This window comes from Henckelia pumila, chromosome 4, assembly GCF_033568475.1.
Source record: "Henckelia pumila isolate YLH828 chromosome 4, ASM3356847v2, whole genome shotgun sequence".
NCBI classification, from domain to species: Eukaryota; Viridiplantae; Streptophyta; class Magnoliopsida; order Lamiales; family Gesneriaceae; genus Henckelia; species Henckelia pumila.
The window spans coordinates 62670170-62691481 of record NC_133123.1 but is presented as its reverse complement, the minus strand read 5'-3'; the positions used below and the strand labels follow the sequence as shown (position 1 = coordinate 62691481).

At 32.1% G+C, this 21312-nt stretch overlaps 1 protein-coding gene across 1 annotated transcript; it reads left to right on the top strand.

Annotated features, from left to right (window-relative positions):
* The first annotated feature begins 17998 nt into the window (after positions 1-17998).
* Positions 17999-20996, top strand: LOC140866723 (monooxygenase 2-like). Its single transcript, XM_073271757.1, has 7 exons — positions 17999-18022; positions 19188-19272; positions 19451-19597; positions 19694-19747; positions 19838-20003; positions 20099-20327; positions 20446-20996. Exons 2-7 carry the CDS (start codon positions 19208-19210, stop codon positions 20994-20996), a joined length of 1212 nt encoding a protein of 403 aa, XP_073127858.1. The 5' UTR covers positions 17999-18022; positions 19188-19207.
* The last annotated feature ends 316 nt before the right edge of the window (positions 20997-21312 follow it).

Below are 21312 nucleotides of genomic sequence, written 5' to 3'. Positions count from 1 at the left end.
CTTGCTTCATGTAGCGCAATAATCTCAGCGTGATTTGATGAAGTTGTTACGAGTGTTTGTTTCTGTGAACGCCAAGAAATTGCGGTGCCTCCACGAGTAAATAAATATTCGATTTGAGAACGTGCCTTATGTGGATCAGATAAATATCCAGCATCAGCATAACCAATGATACTTTGATTGGTGTCTTTTGAGTACAAAAGTCTCAAATCTGTTGTTTCTCGTAGATAACGAAATATATGTTTAACTCCGTTCCAGTGCCTCTTTGTTGGATATGAACTGAATCTTGCCAATAAATTTACAGCAAAAGATATATCAGGTCTAGTGCAATTTGCAAGATACATAAGGGCACCAATGGCACTTAGATATGGTACTTCTGGAACAAGAATAACTTCATCATCTCCACATGGACGGAATGGATCCTTTTCTATGTTTAATGATCTTACAACCATTGGAGTACTTAATGGATTTGATTTATCCATATTAAAACGTTTAAGGATCTTTTCTGTATAATTTGCCTGGTGAACAAAAATTCCACATTCTTTTTGTTCGATTTGCAAACCCAGACAATACTTGGTTTTTCCAAGATCCTTCATTTCGAATTCTTCCTTCAAGTACATTATAACTTCTTGAATTTCTTATTCGTTCCAATGATGTATAAATCATCAACATATACAGCAATAATTACACATCCGGATGTTGTTTTCTTGATGAAAACACAAGGGCATATTGGATCATTTACATATCCCTTTTTCATCAAGTGCTCACTTAGCCGATTATACCATATTCGGCCGGATTGCTTTAACCCATATAATGATCTTTGCAATTTTACAGAATAAAATTCTCTGGGTTTTGAACTTTGTGCTTCAGGCATCTTAAATCCTTCAGAGATTTTCATATATATATCACTATCAAGTGATCCGTATAAGCAAGCTGTAACAACATCCATAAGACACATTTCCAAATTTTCAGACACTGCCAAACTAATCAAATATCGAAATGTAATTGCATCCATAACAGGAGAATACGTTTCTTCATAATCAATTCCAGGCCTTTGAGAAAAACCTTGTGCAACAAGTCTAGCTTTATATCTGACTATTTCATTTTTCTCATTTCGCTTTCGAATAAAAACCCATTTGTATCCAACAGGTTTTACACCTTTAGGTGTGAGGACTATAGGTCCAAAAACATTGCGTTTATTCAGTGAATCCAATTCAACCTGGATGGCATCTTTCCATTTGACCCAATCATGACGAGTTTTACATTCACCAAAAGATTTTGGTTCATGATCCTCATTTTCATTTACGATGTCACAAGACACATTATAAGAAAATATCTCATCAATATCTTCTATGTCTTTTCGGTTCCATATTTTTCCAGTATTAATATAATTGATAGAGATTTCACGATTCTCGTCAGTTTGTGGTTCTGACAGAATATTTTCATCATCAGGTGATTCTTCTGGAACACCATTTTCTATTTTATGATCGTCGTGTTTCTCTATGCCTTTTCTTTTTCGAGGATTTTTATCCTTGGAACCGACTGGTCTTCCACGCTTCAAGCGTTTTATGACATCATGAGTGTCTTCAATTTGTTTCTTTGGAATTTCATTTCGAGCAGGGGCATTTACAGCATGTATATATGATTTTGTTACCCCTTTTGTGTCTGCAAATGCATCTGACATTTGATTTGCAATTCTTTGCATGTGCACAATTTGCTGTACATCTTTCTCACATTGTTTGGTCCTTGGATCCAAATGTAACAATGATGGTACATACCATGTGATTTCTTTTTCGATGTGTTTTTTTTCTCCCCCTAACACTGGGAAGATTTCTTCATTAAAATGACAATCAGCAAAGCGTGCTATAAACACATCGCCTGTCTGAGGCTCAATATATCGAATGATTGATGGACTATCATAACCGATATAAATACCGATTTTTCTTTGTGGACCCATTTTTGATCGTTGAGGTGGTGCAATAGGCACATACACCATACATCCAAAAATTCTCAGATGAGAGATATTTGGTTCTTTACCAAATGCAAGTTGCAATGGGGAGAATTTATGATATGCACTTGGTCTGATGCGAATTAATACCGCAGCATGTAAAATTGCATGTCCCCATATAGAAATAGGGAGTTTTGTTTTCATAATCATTGGTCTAGCAATCAGTTGTAGACGTTTAATCAATGATTCAGCTAATCCATTTTGCGTATGAACATGAGCTACAGAATGTTCAACAGTGATTCCCATTGACATACAATAATCATTGAAAGTCTGAGATGTAAATTCTCTAGCATTATCAAGTCTTATTTTCTTGATTGTATAATCGGGAAATTGATTTCGTAATTTTATTATTTGAGCCATCAATCTTGCAAATGCCACATTCCGAGTTGACAATAAGCATACATGTGACCATCTGCTAGAGGCATCGATCAATACCATAAAATATCAAAATGGTCCACATAGCGGATGAATTGGCCCACAAATATCACCCTGAATACGTTCAAGAAATATGGGTGATTCAGTTTGGATTTTAGCTGGCGATGGTCTTATAATAAGTTTTCCAAGAGAACATGCTTTACATTGAAACTTATTATTCTGAAAGATCTTCTGGTTTTTCAATGGATGACCATGCGTATTTTCAATAATTCTTCGCATCATTATTGAACCAGGATGTCTCAATCGATCATGTCAATTTGTTAATATTGAAGAACTATTAACCACCATATTTGATTCGATTGGCCTTATATGTGTATAATGCAATCCAGTAGGGAGCATTGATAATTTTTCAACCACATATTTTTTTCCTGATTTATATGTGGTAAGACACATATATTTCTGATTTCCATCAGTTATCGTCTCAGTATCATACCCATGAGAGTATATGTCATTAAAACTCAACAAATTTCTTTTCGATTGTGGTGAATATAAAACATCATTTATCAGAAATTTTGTACCATTAGGTAACAAAAAATGTGTTTTTTCACAACCTTCAATCAAGTCTACAGGACCTGATATGGTATTCACCATTGTTTTTGTTGGTTTTATTTCCAAGAAATATCTTTCATCTCGCAGAATAGTGTGTGTTGTACCACTATCTGGTATGCAATTTTCCATGATATTATTTCCATGTTTGCTCATAGCATTTTCCATATCAAACTTCACAAAAAAATGCAATAAAGAAAAATTAATTACAATACAAATGCAAAATATAACATGCTTTATAATACAAGAATGCATGAAAAATACAAATTTGTTACAATGTAGTCCCACCAATATTTTAATCAATGTCTTCGAAATCATTCAAAAAATCTGCAGCATTGAAACTAGTTGAACCAATTAAACGGTCACTATCTTCAACAAAATTTGTCTCTTTTCCTTTCCCCTTTGTCGATTCTTTATAGAGCTTACATAGGTGCTCAGGGGTTCGACAAATATGTGACCAATGTCCTGGAGTGCCACATCTATAACAAACACTCTCAGATCTTTTTGAGTGATTTTCATTTTCACTCGTATTTTCATGCTGCCTTTTTGGTGGGTGATTCGTGACATTCTTTTGAGATGAGTTATTGAAATAACTACCTCGATTATTTTCATATCCACGGCCACGACCACGACCGCGATAATTTTTACGTCCACGTCCACGCCCATTTCCTCGACCTCGTCCACGACCAAAATCTGGTCTATGCCTTTGATTTTGGTTTTCATTTTTCATTACGACATTTGCTTCAGGAAATGCCGTTGATCCAGTGGGTCGGGATTGATGATTTCTTACTAACAATTCGTTGTTCTTTTCCGTCACAAGAAGACATGCGATTAGTTCGGAATATCTCAAAAATCCACGCACTCTATACTGTTGTTGTAGAGTTATATTCGATGCGTGAAAAGTGGAAAATGTTTTCTCAAGCATTTCCATCTCTGTGACTTCAAGTCCACAGAATTTCAATTGTGAGACTATTCGATACATCGCTGAATTATAATCACTGACTTCTTTAAAGTCTTGGAATCTTAACATATTTCATTCATCACGGGCGATCGGGAGTATAACTTCTCTTATATGCTCAAATATTTCTTTCAGCCCTTTCCATAAAATCATTGGGTCTTTTTCTGTGAGATACTCACATTTCAATCCTTCATCAAGATGTCTACGTAAGAAAATCATAGACTTTGCCTTTTCTTGTGAGGATGATATATTATTTTCTTTTATGGTATCACTTAGACCCAATGACTCAAGATGCATTTCTACATCGAGAGTCCATGGCATGTAATTCTTTCCGGTGATATCGAGCGCAACGAATTCAATCTTTGTCAAGTTTGACATGGTGGTACTAGAAAAATAACAATGCATTTTATTAGTTAATTTCTATTAGTATGACAATACAAAATAATGGAAGAACGTAGATTACAAGTGCGTATATAAATAGATAAAAAATCTTTGGTGGAAAATCGCCGGTGAATACAAAACTCGTGAGCATGATGATCATAGTCGTTATGAAAAATATCCTTATAAATGCCATCATCTCCATCTTCGAAAAAACCGAGGATAAAATATTTTGAGAGAAAGAATGAATTTTGGTGTGATTGAAAATGAGTTTGAGTTATCATATATATAGGGAAAAAAAACTAGTCGTTTATGACCGTTTTTGATCGTTGGGGGTAAGAAATATCGAGTATGTGTTGAATAAAAATTTTGTGATAATGATGCAATGCATATAATGATAATCATAATTAAATAATTATGTATATCATATCACATTATTATAAGGTCGGTGTCTTAGACAAACTTTTATATAATATTGTGAAATTATACTAATAAAGTTAGTATAAAATCAGGTATAGTATATCATATCACATTATTATAAGATCGGTGTCGTAGACAACCTTTTATATAATATTGTGAAATTATACAAATATGATTATAATGTTTAAAAACTTTAGAGGCTTTTATACTTGTCGTATCCCTTTTCGGGAGTGTGGGATGTCGTCTTAACATCCTCCCAGGATTTATAACAAGTTTTTTTAAAAAAACATAACATGATATTATATATTAAATATATACACAATAAAAATATATAAACAGTAAAATAAAAATTCTTACATGTTGAATATTTTTATCTTCTCTTTGTGTTTTGGAGCGTCGAAAATCTTTGAGCGATCGTGCTGATAACGTGTTGTAAAAAAGTAAAAATTTATGGTAAAAAGTAAAAACTCCAAAACTCAAAATATTTCAAACTCTACACTTCACAAATATTTTTTTCTCAATTCAATTGTATTTTTCATCACAAATGAAGACCTATTTATAGATCCACATTTGAGATTAGTCCAAAAATAAATACATCATCATCTACATCATCACACACTAATTTTTCATATTTTATAACTCAATATTCAACATTCAACATTCAATATTCAACATAATATTAATAATAATAATAATATTTTTCAACATTTTGGTCCCATAATTTTGTAGTTAATGATTTTGATTTTTTATTCTTTCAAATTTCAACTTTAGTCCTTTGTATTTCGATTTTTGACAATTTTAATTTTTTTTCATCATTATGCATATTCGCTCTATATCAGTGCTGCATTGATGGGTTTAAATTGACAACATACAGAAGCAAAATAAAAATGACAAATTTGCGACACAAAACAACAATTTTCCCTATTTTTTTATTTTTATGAATTTCCAAATTTGGGCATGATATCCTGCCAATTAATCCATTTATATATACTAGTCGCGTCTGCACACGCAATGCGTGTGTGATTAAAATATGAATATTATTTAACAACCTTGATTTGGTCTATTACAAAAATATCTCTATTAAATAAATTATTAAAACATTTTTATTCACAAATATAATCATTAAAATTCAAAATCAGATTTTCACTCAAATATTACTTTCTTAAACTCTTAACCTCACAATCCATCTCGTAAATGGTCGTGGGCCCTCTTCACGATAGTCTCCAGAAACCATTTTCATTCACCATCTTATTCCTCCATTTTCCATATCTTTCTCCAGAAACTCCAGTGGTCATCTTCTTCCTCCCACAATCATCTTTTTCGAGAGCCCATCTTCTTCACCATCACACGCTACTTCCAATGTCCAATGAAAAAGTTCTCGTAAGTTTGTTTACCTATTTTACAAAAAAATTGTGAAATTCGTTTGTATTAGTTTCTGGGTTGTGATGTTTTGTATGATTTGAAGATATTTGTGATTTTTCATAGATCAATTTGAAAACTGTGATATGCCCTAGATTACGAATAGTTTAACAAAGATGCAAATATGTTTGAACAATTGAGAATTTAGGGCTTCAGGGCTTCCAAGGGAGGGGAGGGTCGGTTATATTTGAAATTTTGAATTTGTTTTCGAAATTAGTAAAAAAAAAAATTTCCAAGGAAGGGGAGACCAGATGGTTTACAAAACCATTTCATTTTTTGTTTGTAACGAATGAAAAAAAGAGGAAAAAAGATGTATCGTGGAAACCATTTTTTTTTTACGACCATTGGATGGTTTTGGAGACCATTAGATGGTCTACGGAGACCATTTCATTTTTCGCTAAGGAGACCCTTAGATGGTTTTTGGAGACCATTAGATGGTCACGAAGAACATTTTATTTTTTATTTGAAACGAAGGGAAAAAAGAGGAAAAAAGGGTATCTTGGAGACCATTGTTTTATGTGCAATGTTTTTTTGCTAAGGAGACCATTGGATGGTTTTTGGAGATCATTAGATGGTCTACAAAGACCATTTCATCTTTTATTTGAAAGAAAGGCCAAAAAAGACGACAAAAGAGGTATCTTGGAAACCATTTTTTATGTGCACTATTTTTTTGCTAAGGAGACCATTGGATGGTCTACGAAAATCATTTCATTTTTATTTGACCATTTTTGGAGACCATTAGATGGTCTACAAAGACCATTTCATTTTTTATTTGAAAGGAATGCCAAAAAGATGACAATTCTTGGAGACCATTTTTTATGTGCACTGTTTTTTTGCTAAGGAAACCATTGGATGGTCTAGGAAAACCATTTCATTTTTATTTGAAACGAAGTAAAAAAAGAAAAATAAAAAAAGAGGTATCTAGGAGACCATTTTTTTATGTGCACTCTGTTTTTGCTAAAGAGACCATTGGATGGTTTTTGGATACCATTAAATGGTCTACGAAGACCATTTTTATAACGTGTGGAGACCGTCTTTTCATTTTAATATTATTTTCTCTTACTCACATAGGTACACTTATATACTCAACTATCTACCAGAAAAGAGGTTTTCAAGTGAAAATTAACAGTTCAAGCACGTTACAAAGAAATATCGGAGATAATAATGAATAGTCTAAATCCGAAAGAGATGAAATTCATGGTAAACAACACACAATTTGGAAATTTAATCACTTGTTCAAAAGACTACAAAGCATGTAGTCAAATTTTATGGTATCTTATGGTCAGGATGGGTTCCACGAAAAACAAGGATGAATTATGGTTTGTATTTTGTAAGAGACCAATCCGGCTTTCATTATATGAATATTGTCTGATAGCAGGACTGGATTGTAGCGAAACTTTTCCACCAATCCAAGAATGTAATGATTTTCACGAAAAATATTTTACTGGGACGATTATAGTTTTATTGAGTGATGTACGTGCAAAATTAGAAGAGATGATGGGTAGTTCTTTAATTGAAGTGAATATGGATAAAATCAGATTTGCTTGTTTGTTATTTGTTGGTGGACTTCTATGGCCAATTAAGGAGAAAGGTGATCTATCTATAGATGACAAGCTACTATATCTTATTAATGATATAGATGGTTTTAGTAAATATCATTGGGGTAGAGTTGCTTTCAAAGAAGCTCTTGGTAGTTTGAAAAAAAATTTAGTATAAAAAGAGCAACAATTGATTGAGGCTCGAGCAAAGCAAAAATGCGCAAAGAATGCCACCTTCAATATGAGTGGTTTCATCCAACCTCTTCAGGTAAATAATATAATTGTTTTAAAATATGAATTATTTATAATGTTAATGTAATGATATTTTCATTTGTGTATTGTGATTGTAGATATTGGCATATGAATGTATTCCAGGGATTCGTGAAGTTTTTGCAACCAAGAAAGAGGGATATAACATTCCGCTACCTCGCATGTGTCGATGGGAGTCAAATAAATGGTTAAAAAGAAAGCTCCATCACTTAGTGAGGTTACCGATGCAGCTAACAAATTAACCAATGTTTGGATTAATTTATTTATTTAAATGCTAATAACATGCATTGTATTAGTTTGTCTGTATATATGTTAATATCCTATATTGTATTAGTTTATTAGTATATATGTTAATACCTTATACTTAACTAATACGTTTAAAATATATTTGTAGGATATTATTGGTTTGTTAAGGCCTACGACGAAAGAGGTCTCCGCTGCTTATTTTTTGAATGGCTTTTTTAGTCATTCATCTGAAGATGCAATCATCGAAAAAATTGTGGATTATATGATGGAAGGAAAAGATGTATATTGCATTCAAACACCTGCACCAGAGTCATGTGCACAGTCAGATGCCGAGAAGTTATCCCTTCGTGCACATGAAGCACCAAATTCTCCATCTCATACACATGTGAATGTAAATGTTGGGGCATCTACTTCAGTTCAGTCCAATGGCATTAGAGAATACATTGATAAAAGATTGTCACAAATGGAAGCCAATTTAGAAAGAAGGTTGTCAGAAAGTGAGGTTAATATTGAAACAAGATTGACTAAGATTGAGGATACGCTGCAAATCATTTTGGATTATATTTCAGATCAATACAATCTGTTTGCGAGGAAAAGGAAAAGGAACGAGAGTTTGAGCACCGACACTCCACTGCAACAGTTTTCTTCACGATACATGGTTATTGTAATAGTAATTTATGAAATTTTGGTATTTTACTATTAATATTTTTTTGTTTATATGCTAACAAATAAAGATAATGTTCATCAATCGAAGGAAAGATTCGAGCACATACAACAATCTTCCACACAACATATTGGTAATTTGTTGATTATAAATTCCAAATATTTCGTTAAATTTCTAATATTTTTTTAATATGTTAATAGATACAGGTGATGTTCATCAATCGAATGGAATATTTGAGCACATACAAAAAACATCCACACCTTAAATCGGTATTTTATAATTAGAACATGTTGAGTTATATATTTCGAATGAATTTGTGGAGTTATTAATATTTTTTTGTTTATATGTTAATAGATAAAGATGAAGTTCTTAGATCGGAGGGAAAACCATGTCCAGAGCTAGCAGAACAACTAGATTTGATGATCCCTTCATCCCGAAACGTGTTGTTAAAAAATCAAAGTTTTTATCGACTTCATTCACCACTGGACCCTCCACCACTCCAGCGATTGTCATAAAGTTCAATCCATTTTTAGGTTGGTTTGACAATAAAACATAAAAGAAGTATATCAAGCAGCTGAAGTTGGATTTGAAAATTATGGAGGAAACCACTGTGAAGAAAGGAATGTGTGGAGATTACAACAAATTGTGGCTCAACAAATTGTACACACCTGGATCTTGGATAGATAATCATGTGAGTATCTTGATTTATTTATAACTTTTTAATTTTATTATATATAACATATAATAGTTTAGTTAATGTATTTTCAACATATTTCTGAATGCTTCAAGGGTTTGCTGGTTCTACAAAAAATTCATCCAACAATTTTTGCTCAAGATATTTCATTGATGGATAGTTATTTCTCCCAGAGGCTTATAAATGAGTTCAATGATGATAAAAAAAAAAAAAGAATCTTGACACATTGATAAAGCTTGTGACCGGGAAATATTTTAAGTGGCCAACAATTTCCTGGAAAAATGCCAGAAATATCATGTTTGCTCATAGCTTGTCAAAGCATTGGATACTTTTGATGGTGAATGTGAAGGAAAAAGAAATACTTTTTTTTATTCGGACCAGAGTTGTTACAATACACGTGAAATACTCTCGTTCATGAGGCCAATTTGAGTAACGATTGTTGCACTGATGATGAAGTTGGGAATAGTTAAAAAATAACAAGAAGTGGAAAGTTGATCGACCTAGATCTTTCCCCCAACAACAATTAAGGTTAGGCATATATTACACTCATTGAAATAAATTTATTTATTTTTATTATATATCATTGTATTAATTAGTATCTTTTTTCATATTGTAGTGGAGAATGTGAAAAATATGTCATCACGAAAGCTGTGTTGGAGCTATCTGACATGAATGTATTAACACTCAATGATGATACAGTTGCTGATTTTAGAAAGTTCTTTACTTTATCTATTTGAAATGGGCATTGGACATTGAATAGAAAATAGATCTATTATATATTGAATTGAAAATAGATCTATTATCTTTTCAAAAAAAAAAAAGGGTCTATTATATATTTTGTTATGTTAGAACTTTGTTGGTCATGTTGAATTGGAAATATATGCTTAGGCATTGAATGTCTAATGGTCTCATTGAAGGTCTTTTAATGGTCTCTGCTAACGTTGTATGTTCTCTGGCCATTAATGGTCTTACTGAAGGTCTTATTGAAGGTCTTCTAATGGTCTTTCATTGAGCTTGCATGGTCTCCTACTTTATGAGGCTATATGCGTCGTAGTTTATGATATAATGTGTTGTAAATAATACAACTTATTGTAGTTATATGTCATAAACATGTAATATATTTTGTTAGACTAAATCTTTATGTATGATATATATCATAATTTACATAGGTATACTATGACAGAATATCATAACTTATATATGTATATTTATGTATATTATGAGATAGGGGAGTGTAATTTACACTCCAAAAATTGTTAATAACACTCCATCTTAGTTAAATAATATATTATTAGATATATTAATATATGTTTATGTTTATTTTTTTTATTTTGTACAATTTTAAATACAAAAATATATTAACTGACTATGACAGAAGATATTATGCTTAATAAAAATTTTAATTCTTAAGATATAAAAAAAAATATAAAGATATGTAATAAAAATTAAAAAATAAAAACGGAACATCATTTGATACGAAAATTTTATTAAAAAAATATAATTTAGCACAAAAATAAAAATAACAATTAGTTTTAAAGTTTTTTATATTTATTTTTGCGTTTAATGATTAACAAATTTAATCATACGTTTTTTTGATTAATTAACATATTTTAGGAATTTCTCATTTAAATCATTAATGAATTTACTAAAAATAAAACCAATCATTTAGAGGATGTCATTGTCAATTTTTGTAAAAATATTAAAGATGGAGTGAAATTAACAAAGATGCAGTGTAAATAACACTCCCCTATGAGATATCTTGATGCATAACACATCATAATATGTTGTACATATAATACATATAAATATATCATTTACATCCATGAAATATGGTATGGATGGATTGTATGATATAAACATATAGACATAGAATGATATAATGTATTGTAATGCAATATATTGTAGTTATATGTCATAACATACATATCATAAATCCATATATCATAACTTAAATATGTATATTTTATGTATATTATGATATATATATTGTGATGCACAATACTTCATAACATGTTGCATATGTATCCATATAAATATATCATTCACATTCATGAAATATGGTATGATATATAGAGATATAGATACTTATTTTAATAAATACGTAAATCTTTTATGGATTAGATATCTGTTTTATATATATATATATATATATATATATATATATATATATATATATATACTTTTAGTAAATTTAAAAAGTAACTAAATGATTTGTACATATATATAATAACATATAATTAGATATATATTTTGATATATAATTGAGATGATGTCGTGAATACATATACCATAGCATATATTGATATATTATGACACACTGTATTATGCTACAATATATCATAACATATTGTACATATAGTAACATATAAATATGTCATTTATATATTGATATGCATCATACGTATATATGATAAATCTATATACCTTGTCATATATATTGAGATCTCGTTGTAAATTCATATTTCATTATATACATATAATAACATATAAATATTATTCAAAAAAATATAAATGATGTTATTTATATGAATGACATATAATTTGATATAGAGATATATAAAGAGATAATAAGAGGACCATCATAAAATAATAATTAGGTTGAGCTGAAATAACATATAATAATAAAAGGATATATATATATATAGATCAATTAGATACATAAAATATTATATATATATATATATATATATATATATATAATATAATGAGATAATGAATTTAATTAGGTTGAGTTGAAATAACATATAACTCAATTACAAAGTTGGACGACCATCATACAACTAAAATGACCATCCAAAACTAAGGGGACCATTCTATAGACCATCAGCGACCATTAGACAACTAAGGTGACCATCATGAAGCTAGTGCGACCATCAAGAGACCATCAAAGCAATAAGGGCCATGAGAGACCATCAGAGACCACCATGAAGCTAGTGCGACCATCAAGAGACCACGTGAAGCTAGAGTGATCATCAAAAGACCATAAAAGCAATAAGAGCCCCGCGAGACCATCAAAGACCATCACAAAGCTAGCAAGACCATCAAAAGACCATCAAAGCAATAAAGCCAAGAGAGACCATCCGAGACCATCATGAAGCTAGTGCGACCATCAAGAGACCAAAAGATCATAAAAGCAATAAGACCACGTGAAGCTAGAGTGATCATCAAAAGACCATAAAAGAAATAAGAGCCCTGCGAGACCATCAAAGACCATCACGAAGCTAGCAAGACCATCAAAGCAATAATGTTATCATCATATAGCCATACAAAGACCAATCTAGCATAAAGGTCATTTACGTCTACCAAACTCCCCAACAGAAGGAATTCTATTAGTTGTCCTTCTTCCACACCTAATTTTTAGGTCTGGAGGCAACACATGAAATTCAGGATTATTCACGATCCAATCACATCTCTCAGGCACAGGGTACACAGTTTGAGCATATGCAAGAGCCCATGTATTCGATGAATAATATTTTGAACAAAGGTCATAACATCTGATTTTGGCTTTAAAGCTTGCTGCTATAGCATGTACACATGGAATTCTATCAATATCAAACACTCTGCAAGTGAATGATTTTGAACCAAAATCCACAATTTCATTGTGTCCATGACCAGTAACATGATATTCCATCTCATTCAATTCTTCCACATGCATTGTCTGAGATAAAATGAACCTTTCCCAAAGAATCTTCTCCACAGAAGGTGTCACTGATGTCGTGCATTCATTTGCAGCATTACGATATCTGGTAAACCAACCCGAAGTAACCTTTTGAAGTGCATCTAGCAACGAAATAATAGGAAGTTCTCTGTCATACCGTAATCTAGAATTTATCGATTCAACCCCATTTGTTGTCATTATGTTATAACTTGAGCTCGGACAATATGCTCTGCACCATTTTTCAAAACAAGTGTGCTATTCCAAATAGGCTGCTAGTTGTGGATATCTGCTCTTCATATCAGCGTATTGTGAATCAAATTCAGAACATTTATATAAGTGTGCTATTCGTGCGAATGATTCAAAAGCACCTATTTTCTGAATTTAGATTTTATATTTTGTGAAAGAACCACACACAATAATCATGATGTGCATTTTCATACACATTAGCAACAACATTTATTATACCTTGATGCCTATAAGAAATAATCAACCATCTTTCATCATCAGGTATCAGTTCTTGGAGGTTTTTTATAAACCATGTCCATGATTCGGTAGTTATTGAGTCAACAACACCCCATGCAATAGGACACTTATGAAAATCTCCATCTTGGGCAGTTGCAACAAGTAACACACCTTTGTATTTACCTTTCGAAAATGTTCCATCAATAGCAATAACTTTTCTCATAAATTTGAAGCCACTGACACATGCACCAAAAGCTACAAACACATATTTAAATCTATGTTGCTCATCCAAATGTATACGAGTCACACTACCATCATTCACTCGCTTTATCATTTCCAAATACGAAGGTAGCCACATAAAATTATCATCCGGATCACCTCTTAATTTTTTTTGAGCAATTTGTTTGCCTTTCCACGCCTTATAGTAAGAAACATCAAGTCCCTTATTTTGCATCATTGTCATTATCAATTTTGGTGTAGGTGATGTGTATTGACCTTCATAATTCTCCAATAACATACTGGCAACAACAGCAGAACTCGCTTGCCTATGTCTTCTTCTTTTATCACAAAGGTCACATGTGTGTGTATTGCAATAAGTTTTGATACGAAAACGAGTTGAATCATTCATTTTTCCAGCTCTCAATCTCCAGGTACATGCATTGGTGACACATCGAACTTCATAAAGAATTTTTGTAGATTTCAAAACATGAATCTCGAAGAATGTAGCTATCGCGATTTTTATCAGCTCATTCTTCACTTCCTCTTTGTTTTCAAATTCTTGTCCAACAGCAAGATTTGATCCGTCTACGAAAGAATAACTAGCATTACTAGGATCACCAATAAATTGTTGTTCCACCACATCACCTCCTAAATCTTCTACCATTTGTTCATCACGCAAATTAGTTGGAGTTAAGTCCACTCCAGTATTAGTTACTAAATCTTTTGTCATTTGTTCATCGGACAAATTAATTGGACTTAATTCCACCCTAACAACCTCAGTTTCTTCAATATTTGATGGATGAGATATCATTACACCCTCGTCAGTGGTAAAAGTACGATCAAAATATTCATCACGCAAAGCATTGGGTGAATGAATATCAGCATGTTTGGCAACATCACTATATCCCATATCCACTTGAAGATTTATCATTTCATTACATGTACTTCTGTTAGTAGCAACAACATAATTTTCTTCATAATCGTTAACATGTGATCTTTCGATGTGGAGCACGGGTCTACAAAGGTGATCCCCAAATAGTAAATATGATCTCAATGCTAGCTGGTTACGTACATAAATTGGCCTCGAATTGTATGTCTGAACTTTTGGAAGATAACTTAACTTGAAGTTATAACTATCTCTGTTCACCTCTAAAACACTGCATATCTCACAAACAACATCTTCCACATTCAAGTTTAACTCTTCCACTGTAATGGTTATCATCTGAGAATTCAATCCAAAGCTCCAATTACAAATGTCATTCTCATTAATTTTCCACTCCCCATCATATTCACATATAATATTTGTCATGGGCATCCTGCATAAACAACAAAATCAATGTTAAAAATAGTTCAATTTTTTTTTTTTTGGCAAAAAAATTATAGGTTTGAAGACCATTATAAAACTATAGAGACCAAAAACTATAGAGACCATCCATGGAAATTTTAGGAGACCATCATATAACAACGAGAGACAGTTATAAAACTACATAGACCATGCACGACAAGTTAGGAGACAATCATATAACCATGAGACCATTATAAAACTATGGAGACCGTTAAAAAAACTACGGAGACCATCCACAACAAGCATCCACACGGAAAGGCTAACTATAGGAGACCATTATAAACTATGGAGACCATCCACAGCAAGGTAGGAGACCATTATAAAACTATGGACACCATTATAAAACTACAGAGACCATCCACAACAAAGTAGGAAACCATTATAAAACTATAGAGACCATTAAAAAACTACGGAGATCATCCACAACAATCGGCTAGACTATGAGACAATCATATAACTATGCGAGACCATTATAAATTAAACTACAGAGACCATTCACAACAACCATGATATAATCACACTAATCATAGTACATAACTACAGAACCATTATCTAAATACGAAGACCATAAAAGACCAACGTTATAAACAAGAAGGCCATTGCAAGACCATAAAAGACCAACGTTATAAACAAGAAGGCCATTACAAAATCTACATACAAGCTTACAAAAAGAAAATTAGAGGAAAAATATGTATACCAAGCTTGTGAATGGAGAAAAGAAATCACAGAATCTGCATACAAATTTTAAAAATTAGGGCAAAAAGCTTGTGAATGGAACCCAAAAGAGAAATCATGTTAAGTGGATGAAAATGAAAAGAGAAATAAGAAATCAACGGAATCGAAGAAGAGAAGAAAATGTATGAACTGATGAGAAATAGAGAAAATAATAGGAGAGAGAGGCAACGTACACTTTAAATTTGAATTTGACCAATCACATTAATTAGAATATATAATTAATTTATTATTTTATTTTTCATAAAGTACAATAATTAGTTAAGTCTAAATTAATATTAATGTTTTTTTTAATTAAAATGGAGGTCATTGACTAAAAAAAAAATTTAAGGTCATTTGACCAAAAATGAAGACCAAATAAGGTCATTTTTTTAAATGGCCGGACGGCCAAGGCTCCAATGGACGCCTAAAGTGGTCGGTGAATCGCTTCCATGTATTTGCAGTGTATGTATCCCGGCCTATAGGGTTTAACAATTTTTTAATTTTGGGAAAATTGATGTTTTGGTCCCATAATTTTGTCAGTTAATGATTTTGATTTTTTATTCTTTCAAATTTCAACTTTAGTCTTTCGTATTTCGATTTTTGACAATTTTAATCTTTTTTCATCACTATACACATTCACTTTATATCAGCGCTGCATTGATGGGTTTAAATTGATAACATAGAGGAAAAAAATCGCAAAATGACAAATTTGCGGGACAAAACAACAATTTTCCCTATTTTTTATTTTTATGAATTTCCAAATTTGGGCATGATATCCTGCTAATTAATCCATTTATATATACTAGTCGCGCCTGCACACGCGATGCGTGTGTGATTAAAATATGAATATTATTTATTGTATACATATATTATATGTTTGTTTCAAATCATTTTAAATTTAAAAATAATAATTTATTAATTTAACGATTAATTAACATCTCTCAAAATTATTTAAATATAACGGTCCCAAAATTATTAAAATTATAAAGGTTTTACTAGAGAGAGAGAGTGTGTGTGTGTGTGTGTATATATATATATATATTGATAAATAATACCCTACTTGTACGGGCACTACCTCAAATAACATTTAAAGGTGGAGATTTATCAATATATATATAAGGTCCATTATTTTTCAGTGGATCCTACATATATTGATAAATTTTTATCATTAAATGCACTATTAGGGCAGTGTCTTTACAAGTTGGGTGAAAATTTTGACACACACATATATATAAAATGTTTATTTTGTACATGCAATACGTGTGTTTCGTATAAAATTTAGAGAATGAAGTAGGTTTTTTGTTAAAATAAAAATCATTAATTTTTAAAATTGAAATGATAGGAGAGAAAATTACATGTAAAGACAAAATGTGCACCTATTTTCCATTATAGGGTCAAAGCATGATATATAACACATTTCACACCAATAGAACTAGAAGATATCTTGTACAACAATCTCACGGATATGTATTTGTAAGATGAGTTGCTTAGTCTATATATGCAGTAAAATATAATATATACTTTGGGTATAATTATTAATATTTTTCTCTCAAATCAACATATACGATAAATTAAAATAATATTTTTCGTTCAAATCAATATTTCATAGAATTTCTTTCGCATTATAATTGACAAATAATACCTTTCATTATGGGATCGGATCGGATCGGATCATAAATTCGTATCTCGAATTTAACACGTGAAATAATGTCGCAGTAGTTTTTTCGACATTGACAAAAGAGATGTCGAGCTCGAATTGAGATTATAAAAAAAAAACACTAATTATTGAAAGTGGGCTTAATGAAGAAAGCCCACTGAGTAGGCCCGTCATGTCAATCGTCATTTCTCGACCACAATTTTCAGTTCAATATGATAGATGAAACGTGGTTGGCCAAGAAGAAGACACATTAAAGCTAACCATATTAAATATTATTATTCACGTATAAAGAAAAAAATTGAGAAAAATATGTAACACATAATATATAAGTTTATTCACACTCCAATATCATTTAGCGCAGGTGAAAAGAAAACGGTAGTCATTTTGGGCAAAGGTACCCTTTATTTCTTGAACTGGTTTTTTTTTTCTATTATATAAATAATAAATTAAATTTACTAGCAAATTAATTGATGTGTTGTTTGAGATTTGCACGCAATATAATATGGATTAGTTTATTTTTAAAAAACCATTGGACTATACTGACCAATTTAATACTTGAAGATATTTGGTGCAATAACTTCCATTGCTTGTGTTTCTTCATTTGTACGTACGTAGGATAATATGTGCTAATAATTCATGTCAGATAAGTATATTAGTTTAATCTTCAATGATAATATAGAAGCGTTTAATTTAAAATTATGGTCTTCGACCGATTGTAAAATTTTGAAGCCTCGCGCTGAATACAATCGTTTAATTTCAAAACTGTAGTTTACATTTTACCACACTCCCTCCATTTCAATACTATGTAGTGTACCTTTTTTTTTCGTCAGTCCCAAATACATAGTTTGTATTCTGCGTTTAATAAAAAATTTTGCCCCTATCTAATGTGTATATATTGTAACATTCAATTTGTTTTCGCAATATTATTAAATAAGGGTATATTAGAAAGTTGTTGTATGATTTGTTTTCGAAATAACATCCTTATTCTATGTAAAAACAAAAACAAAAACAAAAACAAAAAAGCAAAACAAAATACAATGGACTGTATGATTATTTCAACAACAAAAAAATGGACTATATGATTAGCACGGGAAGAATATATCATGCATAGTTAAATCTTGCTAATTGTTTTTACCATAAAATGTTTAGAGGTTTTCTAGGTAGATTGTGATGTTGTTTTAATCTTCATTTCCGCATTTCTATCTTGTGGCTGGATATAGTAGTGAAATTAAAATTATATGGGATGTCTGTCTATTATTATTTTTTAAGAATTATGTTTTTGGTCTTGTACATGTGTTTTTGTATGATTTTAGTTCTCAATATTGTCAAATTTCAGTTTTAGTTCGTTAGTTTTTGTTTGTTTTTATCATTTTAGTCTTTTTCCGACGTGGTCTCAATTCGTCATCAATGCGGTGTTGGCGTATGTAATGCAACGTCAACACACACGATAAAATATAACTAAAATTGCCAAAAACTTAAAGATAAAGACCAAAATCGCAATGAATCAAATATACCACCAAAAATAACAATTTCCCTTTCTTGTTATTTTGAAAAAGCAGGTAGCATGTTGACATAGATTATGGAGGAAATATTGATTGTTGGTGCTGGAATAGCTGGCCTTGCGACGTCTTTAGGACTTCACAGGTACTTTCTGACTTTTATTTTAGCGATGAAACTTGAGTTTCATCATTAAATTAGTTCAGTCTTTATATGCTAGATCTTGCGTCTTCTAATTTTAGTGGTGGAGCATGAAATGTAGACTGGATAGCAGCAAATAGTATGTTTATCTTAATCAAATACTTTTCGGATTCGGTTTCCATAGGCTGGGGATTCGGAGCTTGGTGTTGGAGTCAGCAAATGCACTGAGGGCCGAAGGGTACGCTCTGGCATTGTGGCCTAATGCTTGGAAGGCATTAGATGCCATTGGTATCGGTGACGATCTTCGTCGGCAACATAAGCAGCTTGTTAGGTATAGTCGTTGCTATGTTGTTTTTCATTACCTTTGATGCTTGATGCATGCGGCTTCTGCCCCTATTTTCGAACTTCATTCAACTATTTCTTGCAGTCTAGTGACCACTTCAGTCGTTTCGGGCCTGACAACTGCAGAACTACTATTTGGGTGAGTTTCAAATGGATGATTGTTTTCTCTTGGCAAAAATTAATTTTCACCAGGAGCCAGTTGTCAATATGCTGCATGGTGTGCGTGCAGGGGAGATCATGAAGTTCGTCGTGTTGATAGGAAGGTCCTGATTGAAACGTTGAAGAACGAACTTCCGGGAGGCACCATTAGGTACTCATCTAAACTGGTACATATTGAGGAATCTGGTTACTTCAAGTTAGTTCATCTTGCTGATGGAACTGTTATTAAAACTAAGGTAATGGATTGAACCGAAGAAGTAGCTAGGAGTAATATTTGATGTTGGTATTTTTTCTGCAATTTATAGAGATATTTCATGTTTTTTTACACTAGGTGTTGATTGGATGTGATGGAGTAAACTCAAAGGTGGCCGAATATTTAGGCCTGAAGAAGCCATCATTGGCGGGACGAGCATCGATTAGGGGTCATGTAGAGTTTGAGGATGGACATGGCCTCGGGCAGAAGTTTTTGCAGTTCTTTGGAAATGGCTCAAGATATGGCGTCACTCCATGTGATGATCATGGTGTCTACTGGTTTTTCACATACATTCCCTCTCCAGCAGGTCCATTTCTTTCTTTCTTAGAAACATTGTCTTATTCTTGTGGAGACTCATTATTTTCTTGGTCCCAAAGTGCATGTAATTTGGGGTTTTACATGGGCTTTTACAAAATTTGGTGCAGACAGAGGCATAGAAGAAGAACCAGTTAAAATGAAAAAGTTTGTATCTTCCAAGCTTGGAAACATCCCCGATAAGATTCGAGACGTTTTCGAAAGAACTGATCTAAACAATATGGTATGGTCTCAGCTAAAATTCAGGCATCCATGGGATCTCCTGTGGGGATATATCAGTAAAGACAACATTTGTGTGGTCGGTGACGCGTTGCACCCTATGACACCAGATATAGGCCAAGGCGGTTGTTCCGCTCTAGAAGATGCTGTTGTTTTAGCCAGGAATTTAGCCGATGCTTTGACATGGAAATCGAGCGTTGGGATGCAAAAAGGCGGTGAGGAAGTCGAGCACCGGATGATCGAAATTGGGTTGAAAAAGTATGCAAGAGAGAGGAGATGGAGGAGTATGAAGCTTGTTAGTGCAGCTTATGTTGTAGGCTTTGTACAGCAGAGTGATGGGATTTTGTTGAGCTTTTTGAGAGATAAGGTGTTTGCCAAATTCTTGGTTGGAATTTTGTTCAAAATGTCTAAATTTGAATGTGGCAAGCTTGAGGATTCTTGATCAACAACGTTGTGCATTTTACTAGCCTTGTTGTGTGTGGCAATTTGTCGAAGAAGCTGTGATATTATTCACATCGTTGAGTGATATTTAAGTTTTGACAGATGAACCACTCTTAAAAAATTAACTTTTTATAAAGAAACTCGGAAAAAAATCCCAATTTCAAGAGGTTGTAGTGTATAAATGTTGGAAACGTGTACACGTAGTCTTACACATTGCTTTACACGTGATAATTAAATTATAAATCTACCCTAAAATTATTGCAAAATTTATTTCCTTACCTACAATTGTTTTATTTGATTAAAAAAAATACTATTAG